The 19883-nt window shown below is 49.3% G+C and overlaps 1 protein-coding gene across 3 annotated transcripts in view; it reads left to right on the forward strand.

Moving 5' to 3' along the window:
• Positions 1-139: 139 nt before the first annotated feature.
• The window catches only part of Sfxn2 (sideroflexin 2), a 21239-nt gene continuing 1495 nt past the window's right edge, over positions 140-19883 (forward strand). Inside the window, exons 1-12 of one of the 3 annotated variants that reach the window (XM_021209097.1) lie at positions 140-209; positions 8542-8725; positions 8878-9048; positions 10504-10602; positions 12538-12613; positions 12818-12903; positions 14567-14627; positions 14911-14977; positions 15545-15594; positions 15888-15937; positions 16679-16726; positions 18912-19544. In XM_021209097.1, coding sequence (XP_021064756.1) covers positions 8565-8725; positions 8878-9048; positions 10504-10602; positions 12538-12613; positions 12818-12903; positions 14567-14627; positions 14911-14977; positions 15545-15594; positions 15888-15937; positions 16679-16726; positions 18912-19011 — 969 coding nt within the window. In that variant the 5' untranslated portion in view covers positions 140-209; positions 8542-8564 and the 3' untranslated portion in view covers positions 19012-19544. Of the gene's footprint in view, positions 210-4244; positions 4333-8541; positions 8726-8877; positions 9049-10503; positions 10603-12537; positions 12614-12817; positions 12904-14566; positions 14628-14910; positions 14978-15544; positions 15595-15887; positions 15938-16678; positions 16727-18911; positions 19545-19883 lie in introns of those variants that run through there. The other 2 variants (XR_003842557.1, XM_029532161.1) reach the window with 2 other exon arrangements.

Raw genomic sequence — 19883 nt, forward strand, 5'->3', positions numbered from 1 at the left:
AGGCGGTCTTCGAGTGGCGGGAGGGCGGGGCGGGCTGGTGAGCGACCCAGCGGGAGGTGCAGAACCGCCCACGTGGCAGGCTGGAGCCTGTGGCCTGTGATTGGTTGGAAGGGGGGGGCGTAGGGCGAGGGGATGGTTCACGGGCCTAGCCGCGACACTTCAGTTCAGCTTTCCTGGTGGCAGTCGCGGGGTGCATCCCTCTGGGCCAGGTAAGAGCCCGCAAGTGCAGCCAAACGCACAGCTACTCCCAATCCCCGCGCGTCCGAAGGGAGCCTGGCTCTGCTCTGTTGCGGCTGCCAAGCGCTGCGTGCTGGACTTGCATCTGCAGAAGCCGCGTGTCCGGAGGGACGGACCAGGGCTCCAGTGGATTCCTCCCTTCTGACCCCCGTTGTCTTCGGGTGCCAGACTTTAGGGCTCAGGAGTTGCGGGCTACGTCTCTATCTCCACATTCTTGTTAGAGTCCAAAATAGATGATTTGTACTGGGTTGGGGGAGGTCGCCTGAGAGAGGTCGATAGATAGGGAGGTTGGGGACCGGTTCCTAGCATTGAGGTTAGCTGGCAGCGGGAGTGTTAGATTGTTTGGGATCTACTGGACTTTGCTAAGACGTGTTGGACTGCAAGCGCTACCTCCCACTCCTCTCACGCACAGGACCGATCACAGGACCTTTGTGGCAGGTCGGTTCCCAGCAACCTGCCTTCGTGGAAATTGCATTCTTCCTAGTGGAATGTTTTTTATACGAGGTTTAATTTCCTTACCACCCTAGAAATCGGTTATTGTAGATGACTGAGTCCGGACTTGAACTAACTTGTAAACTGTTTATTTTATAGCGTTGCTTGTAAACACTGTGGCCCAGGTAGGAGTGCCGTTTGCCCCCGGGGACTGAACTCAGAATGCAGGGGTTTGTACAGGGTCGGCAAGCACTCTTCCACTGACCTACACTGCACCCCACACCTCAGAGCTATTTATACCTGTTAATAAGCAGAGATCTCTTCTATCCGCTGATAGTTTAGGAAGAAGTGGTATCTCTGGAAGCCTGCTGATGCATGTGTTCCTGTTACCTATCTTACAGGTCCATGTATGTCAGGTACATAGAGCAATTCCTGTCATAGAAAAAGGGCGACATATTATTATTAATAGTTTAATCTGGGGTTCAGGCTTTACCTCTTTCACCAACCTAGTTACCATTACTGAAACAAAGGCAGATGTTTCCAGTATGGGTTTTCAGGTTTGTTGTCGTTTTTTATTTTGAGAGTCTTACTATGGAACTCTGGCTGGCCTGCAGCTCACTCTGTAGACCACACTGGCCTTAAATTTGCACAGATCTGCCTCCATCCTGGGTTCTTCTGGGCACTGGGTACATAGTTCGAACCACTATACCCTGCTAGCTTTCAGGTTTTTTTACAATCAAGTAAAGTACTTTTTATAAAACCTTTTAAAAATATTTGCTTTATGTATATGAATGTTTTGTCTGCGTGTATGTAAGTGCATCACATGTGTCTTTGGTACCCTGGAGCTGGAGTTGTGGGTGGCTGTCAGTCACCATGTGGGTGCTGAAAACTGAACCCAGGTCTTCTTCAAGAGCAGCAATTGCTCTTAAAGTGCTGAGTCATCTTTCTAGCCCCCAAAGTTTTTAAAAATGTCAGAACATCTGCTACCTGCCTACTTGTAGGATCCTTGGAGAAAAAAGTCAATTCTGAATCTTGACTAAAGAAGTGCAAGGTGGGGGCTGGAGAGATGGCTCAGCGGTTAAGAGAACTGACTGCTCTTCTGAAGGTCCTGAGTTCAAATCCCAGCAACCACATGGTGGCTCACAACCATCCGTAATGAGATCTGATACCCTCTGCTGGTGTGTCTGAAGACAGCTTATAACTTATGTACTTACATATAACAATACATAAATCTTTGGGGGAGGGGGAAAAAAGCTGGGCAGTGGTGGCACACGCCTTTAATCCCAGCACTCGGGAGGTAGAGGCAGGCAGATTTCTGAGTTCGAGGTCAGCCTGGTCTACAGAGTGAGTTCCAGGACAAAAAAACCAAAAAAAAAAAAAAAAAAAAGAGGTACAAGGTGATTAGACAGGAGGTGTTGGCGAACGCCTTTAATCCCAGCACTTGGGAGGCAGAGGCAGGCAGATTTCTGAGTTCGAGGTCAGCCTGGTCTACAGAGTGAGTTCCAGGACAGCCAGGGCTACACAGAGAAACCCTGTCTCAAAAAACCAAAAAAAAAAAAAAAAAAGAGGTACAAGGTGATTAGACAGGAGGTGTTGGCGAACGCCTTTAATCCCAGCACTTGGGAGGCAGAGGCAGGCGGATCTCTGAGTTCGAGGCCAGCCTGGTCTACTAGGACAGCCAGGGCTACATGGAAAAAGGGAAAGGAGGAATAAAAGAGGCACTAGGAGAGTTGTTAGAGGAGAGCCCCCCTTCCGTTTATCTACTAATCTACTGCTCTCCACACTGGGGCTCTTTTGTGGGAAAAGGCATGTTCAGATTTCCCTCAGATAGTATGGTACCTATTTCACTGTTACCTCGGAGTCCAATGAGTGTCTGTAAGCAGGGGTCTGGGCCTCTGGTTTAATTATTACTGTCATCCTTCTGCTTGCTCTAGGCAGCCTGACAGTAGGCTATTTCAGTGGTCTGTGGTCTGCTCTTGCATAGTTTTAGCTGCCTGGACCTCCCAAGGCCGAGTGCCCACGGGGCAAGTACTCTATCTCAGAACTGTGCCTGTGGTTCTGTTCTGAGCTTTGGTCCCACTTGCTGGAGGAGCTGAGCTTTCTCTAGGGAAGATCACACCTCGTCTGCTTCATTTGTTTTCTTCTCTCTCTTGTGTTCTCTGTCTCTCATAATTGCTCTCACATTTAAAAAAAAGTGTGTCTTTGTGTGTGTGTGGGGTGGTGGTGGTGGTGGTGGTGGTGGGTGGGTGGATGTGGTGATCCAGTACCATGTGTATAGAGTGAAGATATGACCACTCCAGGGTGCGGGTGAGGAGAAGATTTTACTGTAGATATGACGGAAAGTACAGTTAGAAGCATCTAGAAGAGTCCAGAGCAGGGAGAGAGAGTAAGTAGCACATTGAACATGGCCAGCAGAATAAACCAGGCCCTGGGAGGAAGACGAAAGAGGGGTCAAGAGAGTGCATGGCTGAAACGGGCATGCCCGGGTGGGGGTGGGGTGGGGGTGGGGATGGTGTTCTATAGGATTGAGAAGCTGGAGGAAGGGAAGCTGCTTTTCCTGAGCTGAGGAAGTTTAGGGTAGGGGTGGGGTAAGAAGAGCTGGGAGGAGTCACAGGTGCTGAGTGAGGTGGAGGCCCACTGACACTTTGGTGTGCCCAAGCTCCTGAGTGTCTTTTGGACTGACACCTCCGGGAGCGGGGTCAGAGGACTACTTGCAGGAGTCCATTTCTTCCTTCCACCATGAAGTTCTGGCCAGTGAACATCACCTTTCAGGTTCCTCTTTTTTTTTTTTTTTTTTTCCTGAGATCGTTTCAATGTATCGCCCAGGCTTGTCTAAACTTGTTTTAAAACAAAGAAACATTTGACTTTATTTATTTGGTTAGTTCATTGGTTTTGGTTTGTTTGAGACAGTTTCAATATGTAGTAGCTTTGACTGTCTTTGAACTCAAGGAGATGCAGCTGGCTCTGCCTCCCAAGTGCTGGGATTAAAAGAGCATGTGCGCCTGTGCTCAGCCTCTTTTGACCTTTATGTAAGAGTCTGGTGTTCACAGAGGTCAAAAGGTGTTAGATCCCCTGGAATTGGAGTCATAGATGATTGTGGGAACCACCCCGTGGATGCTGGGAACTGAACTCTTGGGGTGGTCTGACCCCTGAGTCAACTGTGGTGGTATGAATGAGAGTGGCCCCCATATGTGCTGGAGAGATGGCTCAGCGGTTAGCACCAACTGCTCTTCCCGAGGTGCTACGTTCAATTCCCAGCAACCACATGGTGGCTCACAGCCATCTGTAATGGGATCTGATGCCCTCTTCTGGTGTATCTGAAGAAAACAATGGTGTACGCATATACATTAAATCAATCGAGGGAGAGAGAGAGAGAGAGAGAGAGAGAGAGAGAGAGAGAGAGAGAGAGAGAGTCCCATTGGCTTCCATATTTGAATGCCTAGTTCTCTGTTTAGGAAGGATTAGGAGGGGTGGCCTTGTTGGAGGAGGTGTGGCCTTGGGGTGGCCTTTGAGGTTTCAAAACCCATGCCAGGTTCAGTCCTTTCTTTCTGCCAGCTCCCTGTGGATTGGGCTATAAGCTCTTAGCTACTGATCTAGCACCATGCCTGCCAGCCTGATGCCACACTTCCTACCCTGGTGGTCATGGACGAAGCTTCGGAAACTGTAAGCAAACCTCCTATTAAGTGCTTCCTTTTAAAGATGCTGTGGTCCACTGGATAGTCCACTTGCCTTTAATTCCGTTGCTCGTGAGAAAGAGGCAGAGGAAGGCAGGGTCTCTGTGAGTTTGAGGCCAGCCTGGTCTACAGAGAAAGAGTTCCAGGACAGCCAAGGCTACACAGAGAAACCCTGTCTTCAAAAACCAAAGACAAAACCCCCTGCATGGTGTCTTTTCCTAGCGATAGATGATGATAACTAGCTAAGATGCTGTCTCTCCAGCCCTGGTCTGAACTCTTGACCTTCCTGTCTTTGCCTCCCAAACGCGGGGGGTTCTGACATGGGCTTCCATTTCTGGACTATTTGTTTATCTAGTGAATGTATTGATATATGAATTTGTTTGTGTGAATGTGTGCATGTGGGGGACAGTGGGTGTCTTCTTCAATCCCTCTCCCCATGACCAGAGCTCCGGACACTATAAAAATGAACATCAGATAGATCCAGTCCCAAGTCAGGCTCTCTCACTGAACTCCGAACTTGTTTAGCTAGACTGGCTGGTCGGTAGGTTCCCGGAATCTTCTCCTTGTACCCCCACCTTCTCACCCCAGCATGGGGGTTACAGGTGTACATCTCTACCCAGTGGCATTTTACAGATTGAGCCATCTCTCCAGCCCCTTCTTTTTCTTTTTTAAGCTGGAAAATAGATTATAGTGAGCAGAGAACCTCTCTGGGTGAGCAGGAGGCATAGCCTCGTGACCTTGTTAGATTTTGCAGCCTGGGTTGGTTTGATGTTCGACTTTATCTCTGCTTGGGACTGGTGGAACTGACAGTGTGTAACTTAAGGGAAACAGACCTGCTCTTACTGTGTGACCAAGGCAAGTCCTGAGTTTGTCGTAGAAGTGCCATCCTTGCTGAGTGTGGTGGCGCACGCCTTTAGTCCCAGCACTTGGGAAGCAGAGGCAGGCGGATTTCCGAGTTCGAGGCCAGCCTGATCTACAAAGTGAGTTCCAGGACAGCCAGGGCTATACAGAGAAACCCTGTCTCGAAAAACCAAAACCAAAACCAAAACCAAAACCAAAACCAAAACAAACCAAAACAAAAAAACAGACATGCAAATGAATAGTCCATAAAGCAAACATCATCCACATACTTGGCGTGTGACCACCACATTCTGGTGGAGGAGCTTCTGCGTGAAGGGCAGAGGACTCTGTAATATTACCTTAAAGGTGGGAGGAGATGCTAGAGAGGGTTGGCTCCGTAGACGTGCATTGCACATGTGTGCGTATGTATAGGTGGCATGTTCATGTGTGTGTGTTTTGGGAGCATGGCACTTTGGTCCGCTAAGCTCAGTCAAGCTGTCCTCAGCCTGTGGTTCTGCGACCAAGAAAATGTGTGACTTGCCAGTTAGAGGTCTTTTAGCTTCTGTTGTGTCTAGGAAGTGAACCTTTTTCCTCCACCATACATGCAGTTGGATTGAGGGAAACACTTTTGGTATTGGATCTATCCTACGGGGGTCAGGGAGAGAGGAGGGAGGGGGAGAAATCTGAATTCTGTCAACGGTCACTTGCAGTCCGGCTTCTGCCTTCTCCAGAGATTCCCCACTTGAGGCCATTTTAAGGTCAGGCGTGAGTGCTGTGGGCTCAGCATGTTGGCTTTTCGCTTCAGTTTCTACAGTGTGCTAACCTCAAGTCTCTCCCGCCCTAAAAACTACAACAATGCAGAAGTTGACCTCTGTTTCCCTCCCATTGCTTCTGCCTGCCTCCTCTTAAACATGGCAGTTCATCAGGGCTTATCCTCAGCATGCTCTTCCCTCCCCCTCCCCCTCCCCCTCCCNCCTCAAATTTTAGCTTAAGTGATTTCAGGGCTGCTGATGCTGTTCTCTTCCTTCTAGCCTATGGCTCTGTACTTTCAAGCTGTAATACCTGCCTACTGGCAAGCTGGACTTTCCCCAGGACACTAAATACTCTGTGCTAGGCCTCAGGACAGCCATTGAGCAAAATGAATACATTTCCCAACTTTACAGGTGAATATTTAAGTTAAGTAAGGTGGTGTTTTTAAAAAAAAAATCAAAAAACCAAAACCCACAAATGACCCTCTCGATGGTTAATCCTCACTGTCAGTTTGCCTGCCTTCAAAATCACATAGGAGACACACTTCTGAACATGCCTGTGGGGGTGTTTCCAGCAATGTTTGACTGGGTGGGAAAGACAGCGGCTTTAAATGTGGTTGGTACCAACCATGGGCTTAGGTCCTAGAGTGAAGCAAGATGGGCACCAGCTTTCGCTGTTTCCTGATGCAGGCATGGAGTGCCCAGCCACCTCCCTCTCCTACCACCAGACTTTTCCTGCCACCTTACCAACCATGAGCCAGAACGTCCTGCCCCTTTTCCCTCCTAACTTTCATACTTTGTTCTGTTGTTGTACCAAGAAAGTAGTAGCCCGGCATTGTGAGGGGAGGGGCCATTGCTGTGTTCCACCTGCTCACGTGGCTTGCAGGCCTTTTTTGTGCAAGAGGAAGGGATGAGTTTGCAGCCACAGGCTATGAAAGGCCTCAGATGCTGTCGGCAGAACACAGTGGACCCGTTTGGTTGGAGTTTGAAACGCGAGAAAGCTGAGAGAAATGCAGATGGTGGAAGCCTGCCTCTGGGCTTCCAGAAGGAAGCAAGCGCCCTTCTGGGAACAGGGCTAGAGAGCGACTATGTTCCGCCCTGGCAGTTAGTAGGCAGAAGGCCTACTCATACCATGAAAGTTCGAGTGAGGACAAGTTAAAAAGGAATTTGTTTTGGTGTTTTGGCTAAATTGTTTGGAAATTTGAAGACAGCGTGACATCTAGGCTGCCTGTGGTTACCACTCACTGATCTGAGACATTCAGTGGCGGAAAGACGCGAAGCAGAGGGTCACAGGTGGACTACAGGGTTACAAGCAGCTATGGTTGTGAAAGGGAGAGTATCCTTAGAGAACTTCTGCTCTTTTTCACTCACATGTGTAATGAGAGAGATGTCCATTTACACACCCAAGGTTCCACTTTGTGGAAATGCAGATTCAGTTGAGGGCAGAGACCCCCTGCTGTTTAAGACAACCACTTGTGGAGCTGGTTTCCCAAGTTTATAAGTTTGGTTGCCCCGGTACACACAGCTGTGGATGGAAGGAGCCTGACCACTTCTCGAACTTGAACTCGAAGTAGAATTAGAACTGCCCTTTTGGATTTCCAGGCATCCAAAGTGTAAGAGTAACAGGCTGCCAACTCACATGCTGAGTCAGCTGCTGAGATCGGACAAGTCTGGTGCATCTCCTGGATGTAGATTCTCTGCTTCCCAACTGCAGACGCGATGTGGTTAGACTGCGGTAGAGTCTCTCTGAAGGCAGGCCTGGTGAAGAGCAGAGGGCTTCTGTTTCAGAATGCCTACTTTCCCTATTTCCCTGCTGGTACCAGGGGATATTGTGCTAGCTCTGATGAGTTCTTCTTGCTGAGTCAGACTGAGCTCCTCTGTGGCAGACACGGTCTCCCTTAGTGTGATCAAGCACAGAGGTTACTGATATGGACCAGGAAGCACTTGCTGGCAGTTGCTTAGTTTCATCACCATTCATAGGGGCCTGTCTTAGTTAGGGTTTTCCTGCTGTGAACAGACACCATGACCAAGGCAACCCGTTTGTTTGTTTACTTATTTGTTTATTCATAAGATTTATTTATTTATTATATGTAAGTACACTGTAGCTGTCTTCAGACACACCAGAAGAGAGCATCAGATCTCATCACGGATGGATGTGAGCCACCATGTGGTTGCTGGGATTTGACCTTAGGACCTTCGAAAGAGCAGTTAGTGCTTTTAACCGCTGAGCCATCTCTCCAGCCCGACCAAGGCAACTCTTATAAAGACAATATTTAATTGGGGCTAGTTTATAGGTTCAGAGATTCAGTCTATTATCAAGGCAGGCATGGTGCAGGCAGAGCTGAGAGTTCTACATTTTCATCTGAAGGCTGCTAGCAGAATACTGGCTTCCAAGCAGCTAGGATGAGGATCTTAAAGCACACACCCACAGTGACACGCCTACTTCAACAGGGCCACACCTTCTAATAGTGCCACTCCCTGGGTCAAGCATATACAAACCATCACAGGCCCCTAGATCATCACAGGGGATGCTTAGGGTCCCTGACTGCCAGGGCCTCTGTGGAAAACAGGTTAAGGGATCGACTCTCATTCTTTCTTTGTTCCTTAAGTCTGTAGTTTGTGGCTGAACAATATGGAGGCGGGTCGGTCTGACTTTAATATTGATGCTCCCCGCTGGGACCAGTGCACTTTCCTGGGGCGCGTGAAGCACTTTTTTAACATCACAGATCCTCGCACGGTCTTTGCATCAGAGCAGGAGCTGGACTGGGCCAAGGTGGTGGTGGAGAAGAGCAGGTGAGTGTGTGGTCCTGGGAGGGACTGACTGGAGTAACCAGTGTCACACTGCTGGGCTCTCTGGGGGAGGGAGAAGCTGGAGCCGGAGGAGCTAGCAGAGGTCTCAGGAGGCAGGGATCTGTCAGGGTGCTGATGCTGTCCTTGGGTTACAGGATGGGACTTGTGCCCCCTGGCACTCAGGTGGAACAGCTGCTGTATGCGAAGAAGCTCTATGACTCGGCCTTCCACCCCGACACTGGAGAGAAGATGAATGTCATTGGGCGGATGTCCTTCCAGGTCCCTGGTGGCATGCTCATCACGGGCTTCATGCTCCAGTTCTACAGGTGAGTCCAAGATGGCGAAGGGGCCAAGCTGTAATAACAACCCTCTTCATCAGTCACTCACCAGTACCGGGCACCGTGCTAAGTTCTTCCCCTGAATGGCCCTTTCCCTCTCTCAGGCCCACACACCTCTCAGGCTCTGTCACCTCCCTTCGCTAGACAGGACTCTGGAGGCTAAATGATGGTTCCTGACCTCGCTCAGAACTTCAGGGGCCTGATGGTGATGCAGACAGACCTCCCCTCGAGTGCTCGGTCGGCTGCCATCCTGAGAATTGTTATACCATTACTATTATTACTCGTCTTACAGTTTTGGGAGTCTCACTGTGTAGCACTGACTGACCTAGAACTCTATGTAGATTGGGCTGACTTTGAACTCACAGAGACTCGACCTGCTCCCACCTCTATAGTACTTGAATTAAAGGAATAAGGGATTTTTGTTTTGTTTCAATAATTTGAAGTGGGAGGATCCACTTTTTTTTTTTTTTGAAGATCCAGTTTAAAAAAAAAGTTATTGTGTATATGTGAGTACACTGTCTTTAGACATGCCAGAAGAAGGCATCGGATCCCATTACAGATGGTTGTGTGCCACCATGTTGTTGCTGGGAATTTGAACTCAGGACCTCTGGAAGAGTAGTTAGTGCTCTTAATTGCTGAGCCATCTCTCCAGCTCCCTAAAATTTTAAAGTATAACATCCACAGTGGATTTATGTTTTGAACATTACATCCAAAGGAAAAATGAAAAGGCCCTTTCTTGCTCTTCTATGTTGGAGAGAATAAACTTTCAATGTTCGACCCTCCCTTCCTCCCTCTCTTTCTCTCCCTCCCTCCGTCCTCCTCCTCCCTCCCTCCCTCCTTTCCCTCTGAGTCCTCTTCACTTCTCTATTCATTCAGTTAGTTGGTGAGCTATGGCATAGTCCAGGTGCCAGGGATTAAATATTTTAGAGTTTCCCCTCTTGGAGTCACAACATAATGGAGATTGGGAAGTAGTGGTTTTCAGTGGGGGAAGGGGGGAGAATTTTAAGTCATGGGAACAGGACACATGGAGTGATTGTCTCAAGAAGGACAGAAGAAGGGTCAAAAAAATTCCAAGAAGAAAAGTATCGGGCTGGAGAGATGGCTCAGTGGTTAAGAGCAATGACTGCTCTTCCAAAGGTCCTGAGTTCAGTTCCCAGCAACCATGTGGTGGCTCACAACCATCCGTAATAGGATCTAACATTCTCTTCTGGTGAGTCTGAAGACAGCTACAGTGTACTTATATTCATATAATAAATGATTTTTCAAAAAAAAAAGTATTGTAACAAAGCAGGATTCTGTGGAAGGAAGAGGGTGTATCCCAGGGGGTGGGATCCCATCTAGAAGCCCAGGGGCATAAAAAGAATGGGAAAGTCTTAGGGAGCTGCGGATGCTACGGTGCCATCCCGGGGCCCCTCTTTTCCTCTCTTCCTCCCTTGTTTGTAGGACAATGCCTGCGGTCATCTTCTGGCAGTGGGTGAACCAATCCTTTAATGCCTTGGTCAACTACACCAACAGGAATGCAGCTTCCCCCACGTCGGTCAGGTAAGCGAGCTGTTATCCTCTGCCTCTCTGAGCAGCCCTGCCGCTTGTGGACTGTCGCTTCTTTCTGAGTGGGGCCCACTCTGGGCAGGAGGCCAGGCTACCCTTTCCCGGCGTTTGAAATATTAAGACCAACTGAGAGTATCTTTTCCCCAGACCATTTTGAAATATCCATTCATTTGACTGATTTATCCTTTTCTTTTTTTAAAAAAAAATTATTTTTACTTTTTAGATTTATTTATTTTGTGTTATTCTTTGTGCATCTCATGCATACCTGGTGCCTACAGAAATCAGAAGAAGGCATTGGATTCCCCTGGAACTGGAGTTATGGGTGGATGTGAGCCACCATGTGGGTGCTGGGAACACAACCTGGGCCCTCTGCAAGGGCAGCCAGTGCTTGTGAGCTCTAGAGATGCATGGCTCAGTAGTTAGAGCATGCTCTGCATTGCCAGGGCTTCTAAGTCCGGTTCCTAGCACCTAGATCTGGTAGTCCAGCTCTGACCTCTACGTGCATGCATACTCACTTGTACACACATGTAATTTAAAAATAAAAAACAAGAAAAAAAACCAAGTTGGGCGTGGTGGCTCACACTTTTAACCTCAGCTCTCGGGAGACAGAGGCAGAGGGTCTCTGTGAGTTTCAGTCCGTCCTGGGCTATGTAGTGAGACTGTGTCTTAAAACCAAAACTAAACCAGTATTCCTAACCACTGAACCATCTCTCACGCCTCAAGGTTTATTTTTGTTTGTGTGTGTTTTTGTTACTGATCGCCATATGTGTGTGCAGAGGCCAGAAGGAGTTAGCTGCCCTCCAGTTGGTGTTGCAGGTGTTATAAGTCATTGGGTGTGGGAGCTGGGAATTGAACCTGGATCTCTTAACCACTGAGCCATCTCTCTAGTCCCAGAATTTTACTGAGTGTTAATTATGTGCCAGGCAAGGTTCTAGAGGCTTGAGACTCCCTGATAAGTAAGAGCGAGCTCTGTTTAAAGATCTTCTAACAGGGCTGGCAGGCAGAACTCTGTGAGTTCAAGGCCAGCCTACATGCTGAGATCTCGCTCAATAACCAAACCAAACCAAACCAAACCAAACCAAACCAAACCAAACCAAACCAAACCAAACCAAACACATGGACGAGTCTGCAGTGATCCTGGCTTGCCTTTGCAGTTGTCATGGAGATGCGTGGTGGGACAGGACAGCAGTGGCTCTATTAGGACTATTGGGAAGTCCCCTCTGCAGAGGTGGCATCTAGCTGGGCTCTGAAAGATCAGCATTGTCTTAGCTAGGGTTACGATTGCTGTGGTGAAACCATCACAGAAAGCAACGTGGGGAGGGAAGGGTTCATTTCACTCACAGTTCCATAGAACAGTTCATCACCAAAAGCCGGGAGGGCAGAACTCAAGCAGGGCAGTTGACAGAAGCTGATGCAGAGGCCATGGAGGGGTGTCGCTTACTGGCTTGCTTCCCTTGGCTTGCTCAGACTGCTCTCTTATAGAACCCAGGATCACAAGTGCAGGGATGACACCACCCACAATGGGGGACATCAATCGCTAATTAAGAAAATGCCCCAAAGGCTTCCCTACAGCCAGATCTTATGGAGACAATTCCTTAATTGAGGGTCCTGCCTCAGATGACTTTAGCTTGTGTCAAGTTGACATAAATTTAGCCAGCATAAGGATTTAAATATGTAGGAGGCCAGGAGGGTTCTCTAAACATATATACACTGGTTCTGAGGCAGAAAAAAGTGTGATGTGTTTAATGCTCTGAGAGAGGATGGAGGGTGCTCTGCACTGAGTGATGGGAATGGGGGTGAGACAGGTCACAGGAGCCCTGAAGCCGAATTACTCAAGTCTCTCGCTAAAGCCCCTGGCCCTGCCTGAGCCACTGTGACACTACTCCTGACACCTGCACATTCATCCATCTCAAATTTCTCTCTCACTAGGCAGATGGCCCTCTCCTACTTCACAGCTACTACCACTGCGGTGGCCACTGCAGTAGGCATGAACATGTGGACAAAGGTACGTACGACTGGGGAGCTGTGGACACAGTGGCCACCAGAGGGCAGCAGAGTTCCAGAAAAAACAACTTTCTCAGCTCATAGGCGGTCCAGAGTGGATGTCTGGACATAAGTCACTGGCCGCGTTTGATTGCCTCTCTTCCTGTATAATCCAAAGCCTTTCGTATGAGCTTCAATAACTTCTATTGTTCCCTGCTTTCAACAGAGAGCCCCACCCTTGGTGGGCCGATGGGTGCCTTTTGCCGCTGTGGCTGCCGCTAACTGTGTCAATATCCCAATGATGCGACAGCAGTGAGTACAGGGAGCCTTGTTCTCTTCCACCACAGGGTTAGCAGTATCGGGAAGGAGGCCAAGGGGCCGAGCAGTAGCTTCCTGGGACTGGGCAGTACAGAGAAGACCAGTGGACCCAGCTTTTGAAAAGTCCTCAAGGGCAACCATTCTTCTGTAATGGCCCTAAGATCGAGGGTGACTTAAATGTAGTATATTGGGTTGAGTGGGGTTGATTAATCATGGACCTATGGACCAGTCCTTTTTTCTTATCCATGTCAGGGATTGAACTCAGGGCCTGTGCATGCTGGGTAAGAGGTCTGTCCTAAAACTATACCCCTAGCTTAGATCCTGGCCAAGGGACGGAAGTCAGAGCTGTAATGCTGCCTACTTCCCAAATTCTTAGAATAGCTTACTGGCTAGAGTCTTTTTTTTTTTTTTAAAGAGAGACTTACTTTGTATCCTTGGCTGACTTGGGAGTTTACTATGTAGACCAAGCTGGCCTTGAATTTACATTCTGAGTTCTAGGATTAAAGGCATGCGCCACCATGCCTGACTAAAGGTTTTATTTTTAATCATGTGTATGTATGTGTGGGTATGTGTATGTATGTGTGGGTATGTGTATGTATGTATGTGTATGTATGTGTATGCATGTGAATGTGAGTGTAGGTGCCCACAGGGACTGGACTCAGTGGATCTCCATGGAGCTGGAGTTACAGGCAGTTGTGAAATTAATGTGGGTGTTGGGAACTGAACTTAGGTCTTCCACAAAAGCAGTATGTGCTCTAACCTCCGGGCTGTGTCTCACTGTGTAGTCCTGGCTGGCCTAGAGCTTGCACTGAGCTGCCTCTGCCTCTGGAGTGCTGGAGTTATAGTTGTACACTTCCAGAAATGGCTTCTTCTTCTTGCTTTGTTTTTTCTCTCTGACATGCTGGGTACTGGGCCTAGAGGCCTGTCATGCACACTAGCCAAGAATGACTACCGAGCTACATCCTCAGCCCAGCTTCTGTTTTCTTTCTTTCCCCTTTTGTATTTTTCTAGAATACAGGTGGCATAAGGGCTGGGTATCTTGGATGCCATTGCCACCGTTGTCTGTAACTATAGCCACATTTTGTTGACAGATGGAGGCTCACCACAGCAGCCCCTGGAGAAAGCTTGCAGAATGCTGTGCATGCATCTCTCCTCTCTACTCCACTCCTTGCTCTGCCTAGCTTTCCAAGCAGATGAATGAGTGTGACTGTCTACCTGGTCTCCAATTGAGGGACGCCAAGAGCTTGTCTACACAGAGTAGCTACTGTTTGGGGGAATGGATACTAAGTCAGGCACTGGTCTCAGAACTTGGCCATTTAATTCTCACTAGGTTCCCTGAGGTAGGTGTCAGGATTATCCCTATTCTCCACACAAGGAAAACTGAGGTTTAGAAGGGTTAAAGACCATTCTCAAGGTCACACATGTGCCTGGGAGTCCGCCCGCCGAGGCTGTGAGGACCCAGGGCTGGCTCTCTTGGCCTCTGCTCAGGATCGCTTCTGAGATACCATCTACTGGGGTGAAGAAGGGAGACCAAAGGGCCAGGCTGCAGGATGGGCTTCCTCCTGCATCAGTCCTTGGAGCTGGTGACCTGATGGGTCACCTGCCTGGCAGGTCCCTTGCACCTACTTCCTAACATCCAGAAACTTCTGTTGTTTAGGGAACTCATTCAGGGCATCTGCGTGAAGGACAGGAACCAAAATGAGCTTGGCCATTCTCGGGTAAGCAGAGGAGAGACTTCTCCCTCAGACCCCAACCCTCCTCGATGGTCTCACACATGCCCTGGGTATCACTGCAGGTCTGACACCCCCCCATCCTCATTTAGTTCTTCAGACAGGCTTCCCTCGTCATTTCAGGTGGGCGGGTTGGGTAAGGCCACTTGGCTCCTGGTGGGTTCATCCATCGCTCTGCCTGCTCAGACTTAGCCATGCTCCCCCCTCACCTGTATAGTGCAGCCCTTGCACACTGGATAAGTGATCCCTGACAGCTCTTCTCTGCCCCCAGAGAGCTGCAGCTGTGGGCATTGCACAAGTGGTTATCTCTCGGATCACCATGGCAGCCCCTGGCATGAGTAAGATGGGGAACACCTCATATGTTGGGGGGAACCCTTGAATACCTAGTCGAGGCCTTGGTCACCTCAGCTTACAAATGGGAGGTACCATATCTTCTCAAGTTTTTTGTGAGAGCTGACAGCCTGGGGGACCCACACATGTTCTTCCAGTTTCTATCAGTTCATCTGATTTGGGGGAGGCAAGGTAACTTCATTTAGCTAATAATACTGAGCAGTAGAGGGGGGTATCTGGGAGACAGTGACAGAGGGCTGTCCTGGATCCCAGCAGGGCGTATTGCTGAGTAGCCTTTGTGTGAGCCTGCAAGGCAGTTTTCATTTTGAGAAGGATGCTTCTGGTCCAGAGCTCTATGTTTGCCTTCTGCTGGTGAACACACTTTTGGGAAGTGTACTTTCTCTGGGACTTGGGGGAGAGTCTGTGTAGCGGTGCCTGTGCGGTCTCTGTTTTTCTCCCAACGGCGAGTATTTTCTGGAGAGTCTTGGGGAGACAGCAGCCCCCTCGGCCGTGATCTGCTTGCAGCCATGGGCTTGGGGAGTCTGTCTTCCCTCTCAGCTGCTTGTCTCTTCCAGTTCTGTTGCCAGTCATCATGGAGAGGCTGGAGAGACTACATCTGATGAAGGTAGGTCACTCTCCCGGCTATTCCCCCCACCCCCCGAAATTGTCCTTCCCAGTAGCCACCACCCCATCTCACTCAAGCAGAGCCTGTGCCAGCCTTTACCGGCCTCTGCTTCAGATAAGAGAACAGACTTCCTGACCTTGTCTGCAGGGAGCCAGGAGAACACCTTTCCCCTTCAGGGTAGCCAGTCCCAGCCTCTAGCTTCTTCTGGTGGGGTTGGTGCAGGGTATGCTCTGCTGCGGCTGAGTCCCTCATGGGCTGCTTTCTCTGTTGTTGTTTTCCTTTTCTCCGAGCAGAAGGTGAAAGTGTTGCACGCCCCTCTGCAAGTCTTGCTGTGTGGCTGCTTGTGAGTATGTCCTCATGATGGTGTGGGCTCTCTCCTGGCTGTGTGTGTGAGCCAACGTTCTTCCCAAGGTCCCCTCTCCCTCAGGTCCAGAGAGGGTTTAGAGAAAAAGTAAGAATTGAGGAGGCAGAGGTTGGTTGGGGCCATCAGCATCTCAGCCTCAGAGACAGAAAGAAATGGCACACAGTGTTCTTAGCAGCTTTCTGATGACCGGGATGTCATTGATTGTGCCCTGCTGGTGATAGTTCCTTTCCCTTCATGGCACAGACGCCTGCGACCTTGCAGTCTGATGTTTACTCTCCTTAGTTACATCAGTTATTTAGTCACATCTCCTTAGTTACGTCATTATTCTCTTCCCCCATTTGACTGCAGGTGTGAAGTGGAGGTTGGAGTGGGGGGTGAGGGTCACAGATTTCTATCACCGAGTCACAATGAATTGTCACAATGAATTGCCTGGATGATAGCTCGGTGGCAGAGTGCTTGCGTAGTCTGCACCTGACCCTGGGTTCAATTCCCAACCAGGGTGGTGGCACACAGGATGCTCTCCCAGCAGAGGCAGGAGCAGGAGGATCAGTAGCTCAGGATCAGCCTCAGCCAGCCCCTGCCCCTGGTCGACACAATGACCCTATCTCAAAACAGGGAGTAGAGAAGGGCTGAAGGAAGGCAGGTCAGGGGTGTGGACTTGGGACAGGGTGTGGCCAGGCCTCTGGGACATGTCCCTAACACTCCTTTCCTTCCTTACAGCCTCCTCTTTATGGTGCCAGTGGCGTGTGGACTCTTCCCTCAGGAATGGTATCAGCCATTTGTCACCTGCCTCATTTGATAGTTTTATCAAACACCCTGCTACTGCTCAGAGTGACTGCTGAGAGGGAGGGATGGGCGGGAAAGTAGATGTTTCCAAGGACACATGCACATCAGGAGCATCTGCCTAAATTCTGGCCTTCTAACTCGGGGCGAATGGCACACCAGCTAGGACTCCGAGGGACTGGGGAAGAAGCCAGGAGTGAGAGTTGATCTCACCAATGCCTTAGGGACGTGGTGGGGGACAACAGGAGGTATCATGTCCTGCCGGCTGAGGGTTAGCAAGACCACTTCTGCCTGGATCTGGCCTTTAAAGTTGAGTAAGACGTTTACTCAGCTTACTCTGGCTTGTGTTCGGGTCTACGCATGGGCTTGCACCTCCTCTTCCTCTGTGTTTCCTGGAAGGGAGGGTGGGAGAAGAGATGAGGGGTGGGGCTGTCAGCCTGGGGTCAGCTGGAGGCCGGCTCCAGGTCACTGGTGTCGTTGTCGCTGTGCATGGTCTGAGATAGTAGCAGTCACGCCACCCTCTGTGTGGGATCATGGCCACTTGGCAGTCACCTCCCGGTCCTGAGCACCGTGCTCACTCACAGACTGGTGGAGAAGACAGATGTTAAAGCCAACAACTGTAGTCTGTCCAGGTAGATGAGGTGGAGGTCAAATGTGACATTTATTCTGACAGAGACCAAGGATACTTTTGTCTGTAAAGATCAGGAATTGAACTTATAATTCCACACTGGGGGTGGACATGGGGTTGAAGTAGGAGGACCAAGAGTTCAAGGCTAGGGACTAGAGAGATGGCTCGTAGGTTGAGAGCACTGGTTACTCTTCCAGAGGTCCTGAGTTCAATTCCCAGCAACCACATGGTGGCTCATAACCATCTGTAATGAGATCTGATGCCCTCTTCTGGTGTGCAGCCATACATGCAGGCATAACATTGTATACATAATAAATAAATAAATAAATCTTAAAAAAAAAAAAAAGTTCAAGGCTAGCCTGGGATATATGGACCCTAGCAAAAAACTTAGGAAAAGGTCTGGAAGATGGCGCAGTTGGTAACGTCCTTGCTATGCAAACCCTAGAATCTGAGTTAGATCACCCAGGATCTATGTGAAAGAGCTGAGTGTAACAGTGTGTCTGTCTGGGGCTAGGGAGGCATGGGACCTGAAGCTCATTGACTGCCCGGTCTAGCTACACTGGTGAGTTCCCGGGTCAGTAAGAGACCTTGTCTCCCCCAAATAAATGGAGGACAACTCAGAGAGGCACCCGATGTTAATCTCTGGCTTCCGTGCACATACACATGCGTGCAGATACATACACATGCATGCATACACACAAAATGGGGAGGGTGGTATTTTAAAATACTAGAGTGGACTCTCTTCGTTTCATTCTGCTGCACGGGCACACACAGTGACTAAGAGCTACTGGGGGGGAGGGGATTTGTCTTATTCATGTGTGTGTCTCTGTGCTGGCGTTTGCAGCAGTCAGAAGAGGGCCTTGGGTCCCTTGAAGCTGGAGTTAAGGGCAGGTTTGAGCTGCCTGACATGGCTGCTGGGATTTGGATTAGCGACCTCTGGCAGCCATCTCGCCAACCTCATTTCTGTTGTTCTTCTTGTTTTCAATGTGGCTACATTGGAAAGAGGGACAAAGATGCAGCGGCCCCTCAAGAGTCCTGAAGTGACAGCAGAGTTTAGAGAGCCAAGGACCTCTAAGCAGGCTCGGTCTTACCCTGTAGGACAGTGTGACATCTTTCAGGGAGATAATTCCCTAGGGGAGGAAGGATTTATTTGGCTGATTTATCTGTGGCAGGGCAGGGCAGCAAGGCAGGAACACAAACAGGAGCTTGAGGCAGAAGCCATGGAGGCGTGGTGCTTGTAACTTGTTCACACAGGCTCATACTTTGCTTTCTCAGAGCCCAAGGCCACCTGCCTGGGGAATGGTGCCACCCAACCTGGGTACTCCCACATCAGCCAATAACCAAGACATGCCCACAGATCACCTTGATAAAGACAGTTACTCAGTTGAGACTCTTTTCAAGTGACTCTAGCCATGTCAAGTTGACAATTAATGCTAACTGGGACAGACTTCTTCGAGGTGACATGGGTGGGCTTGTTTCTCAGGGTGAGTTGCCGGTTGTCTTAGTAGCACCCTCATAACCCTCTCCTGGTTTTCTTTTCAGTGAATTATCAGTTTCCTATCTAGAGCCAGAGCTACGGGACACCATCAAGGCCAAGTATGGAGAACGAGTCCTCTTTGTCTACTTTAATAAGGGTCTTTAAGTGCTCCCTCCATGCCCACAAGAACCAGTCCGTACGCCGTGTGGACCAGCTTTTCCCTGGCAGCTGTGCATACCTGTGTCTACATTCCTCTTTGCAATAAGGTCTGAAAGCCAGGCTAGATGGGGAATAGAGTAGCCTCTATTTGGGTGGGAAGACGGTTCCTGCTTCTGTGTAAGCACCTAATCTATTGGACTCCAGAGGGCAAAATTCAAAAGGGGATCAAGGTGGTCAGGGATGTAGCTTGTTTGGGAGTGTTTGCCTAGCATTCACAAAGCTCCCGATTCCATTTTTTGTACCCGTACGATTCAGGCATAGTTTTATATGCCTGTGATCCCTGTACTTAAGAGGTGGAGGCAGGAGAATTGGAAGTTCAAAGTTGACAGGTAGTGGTGGCACACATCTTTAGATTCAGGAGGCAGAGGCAGGCTGATCTCTGAGTGTGAGGCCAGCCTGGTCTACAGAGCTAATTCCAGGATAGCCGGGGCTACACAGAGAAATCTTGTCTCAAACAAAACAAAACCCAAAAAAACAAAAGAACCCCACCAAAACAAATAACAACAACAACTACAACAACAACAACACCCAAAAGTTCGAAGGTAGCCTTAGCTACATGGGGAATTCCAGGATAGCCTGAGCTAGAGACTGACTCAAAAAATAGAGGTAGGGAACAAGGACAAGGTATCCTGTCTGCTCTGTCCTTGATCTCTGACCCTTGAGACCAGAAGCAGAGGTCTTCTCAGCAGAGGTTGTTGGTGTCTGGGAGGTGCTCACACAGTTTAGAAAGTGCGTGATTCTTGATCTCTTCCACTTCTCCTGCTTCCTCCTTCTTAGCAAGGGAAGCATTTATCTGTGTGAATCTTTTTTTTTTTTTT

The sequence above is a fragment of the Mus pahari genome, chromosome 1 (genome assembly GCF_900095145.1).
Source record: "Mus pahari chromosome 1, PAHARI_EIJ_v1.1, whole genome shotgun sequence".
NCBI classification, from domain to species: Eukaryota; Metazoa; Chordata; class Mammalia; order Rodentia; family Muridae; genus Mus; species Mus pahari.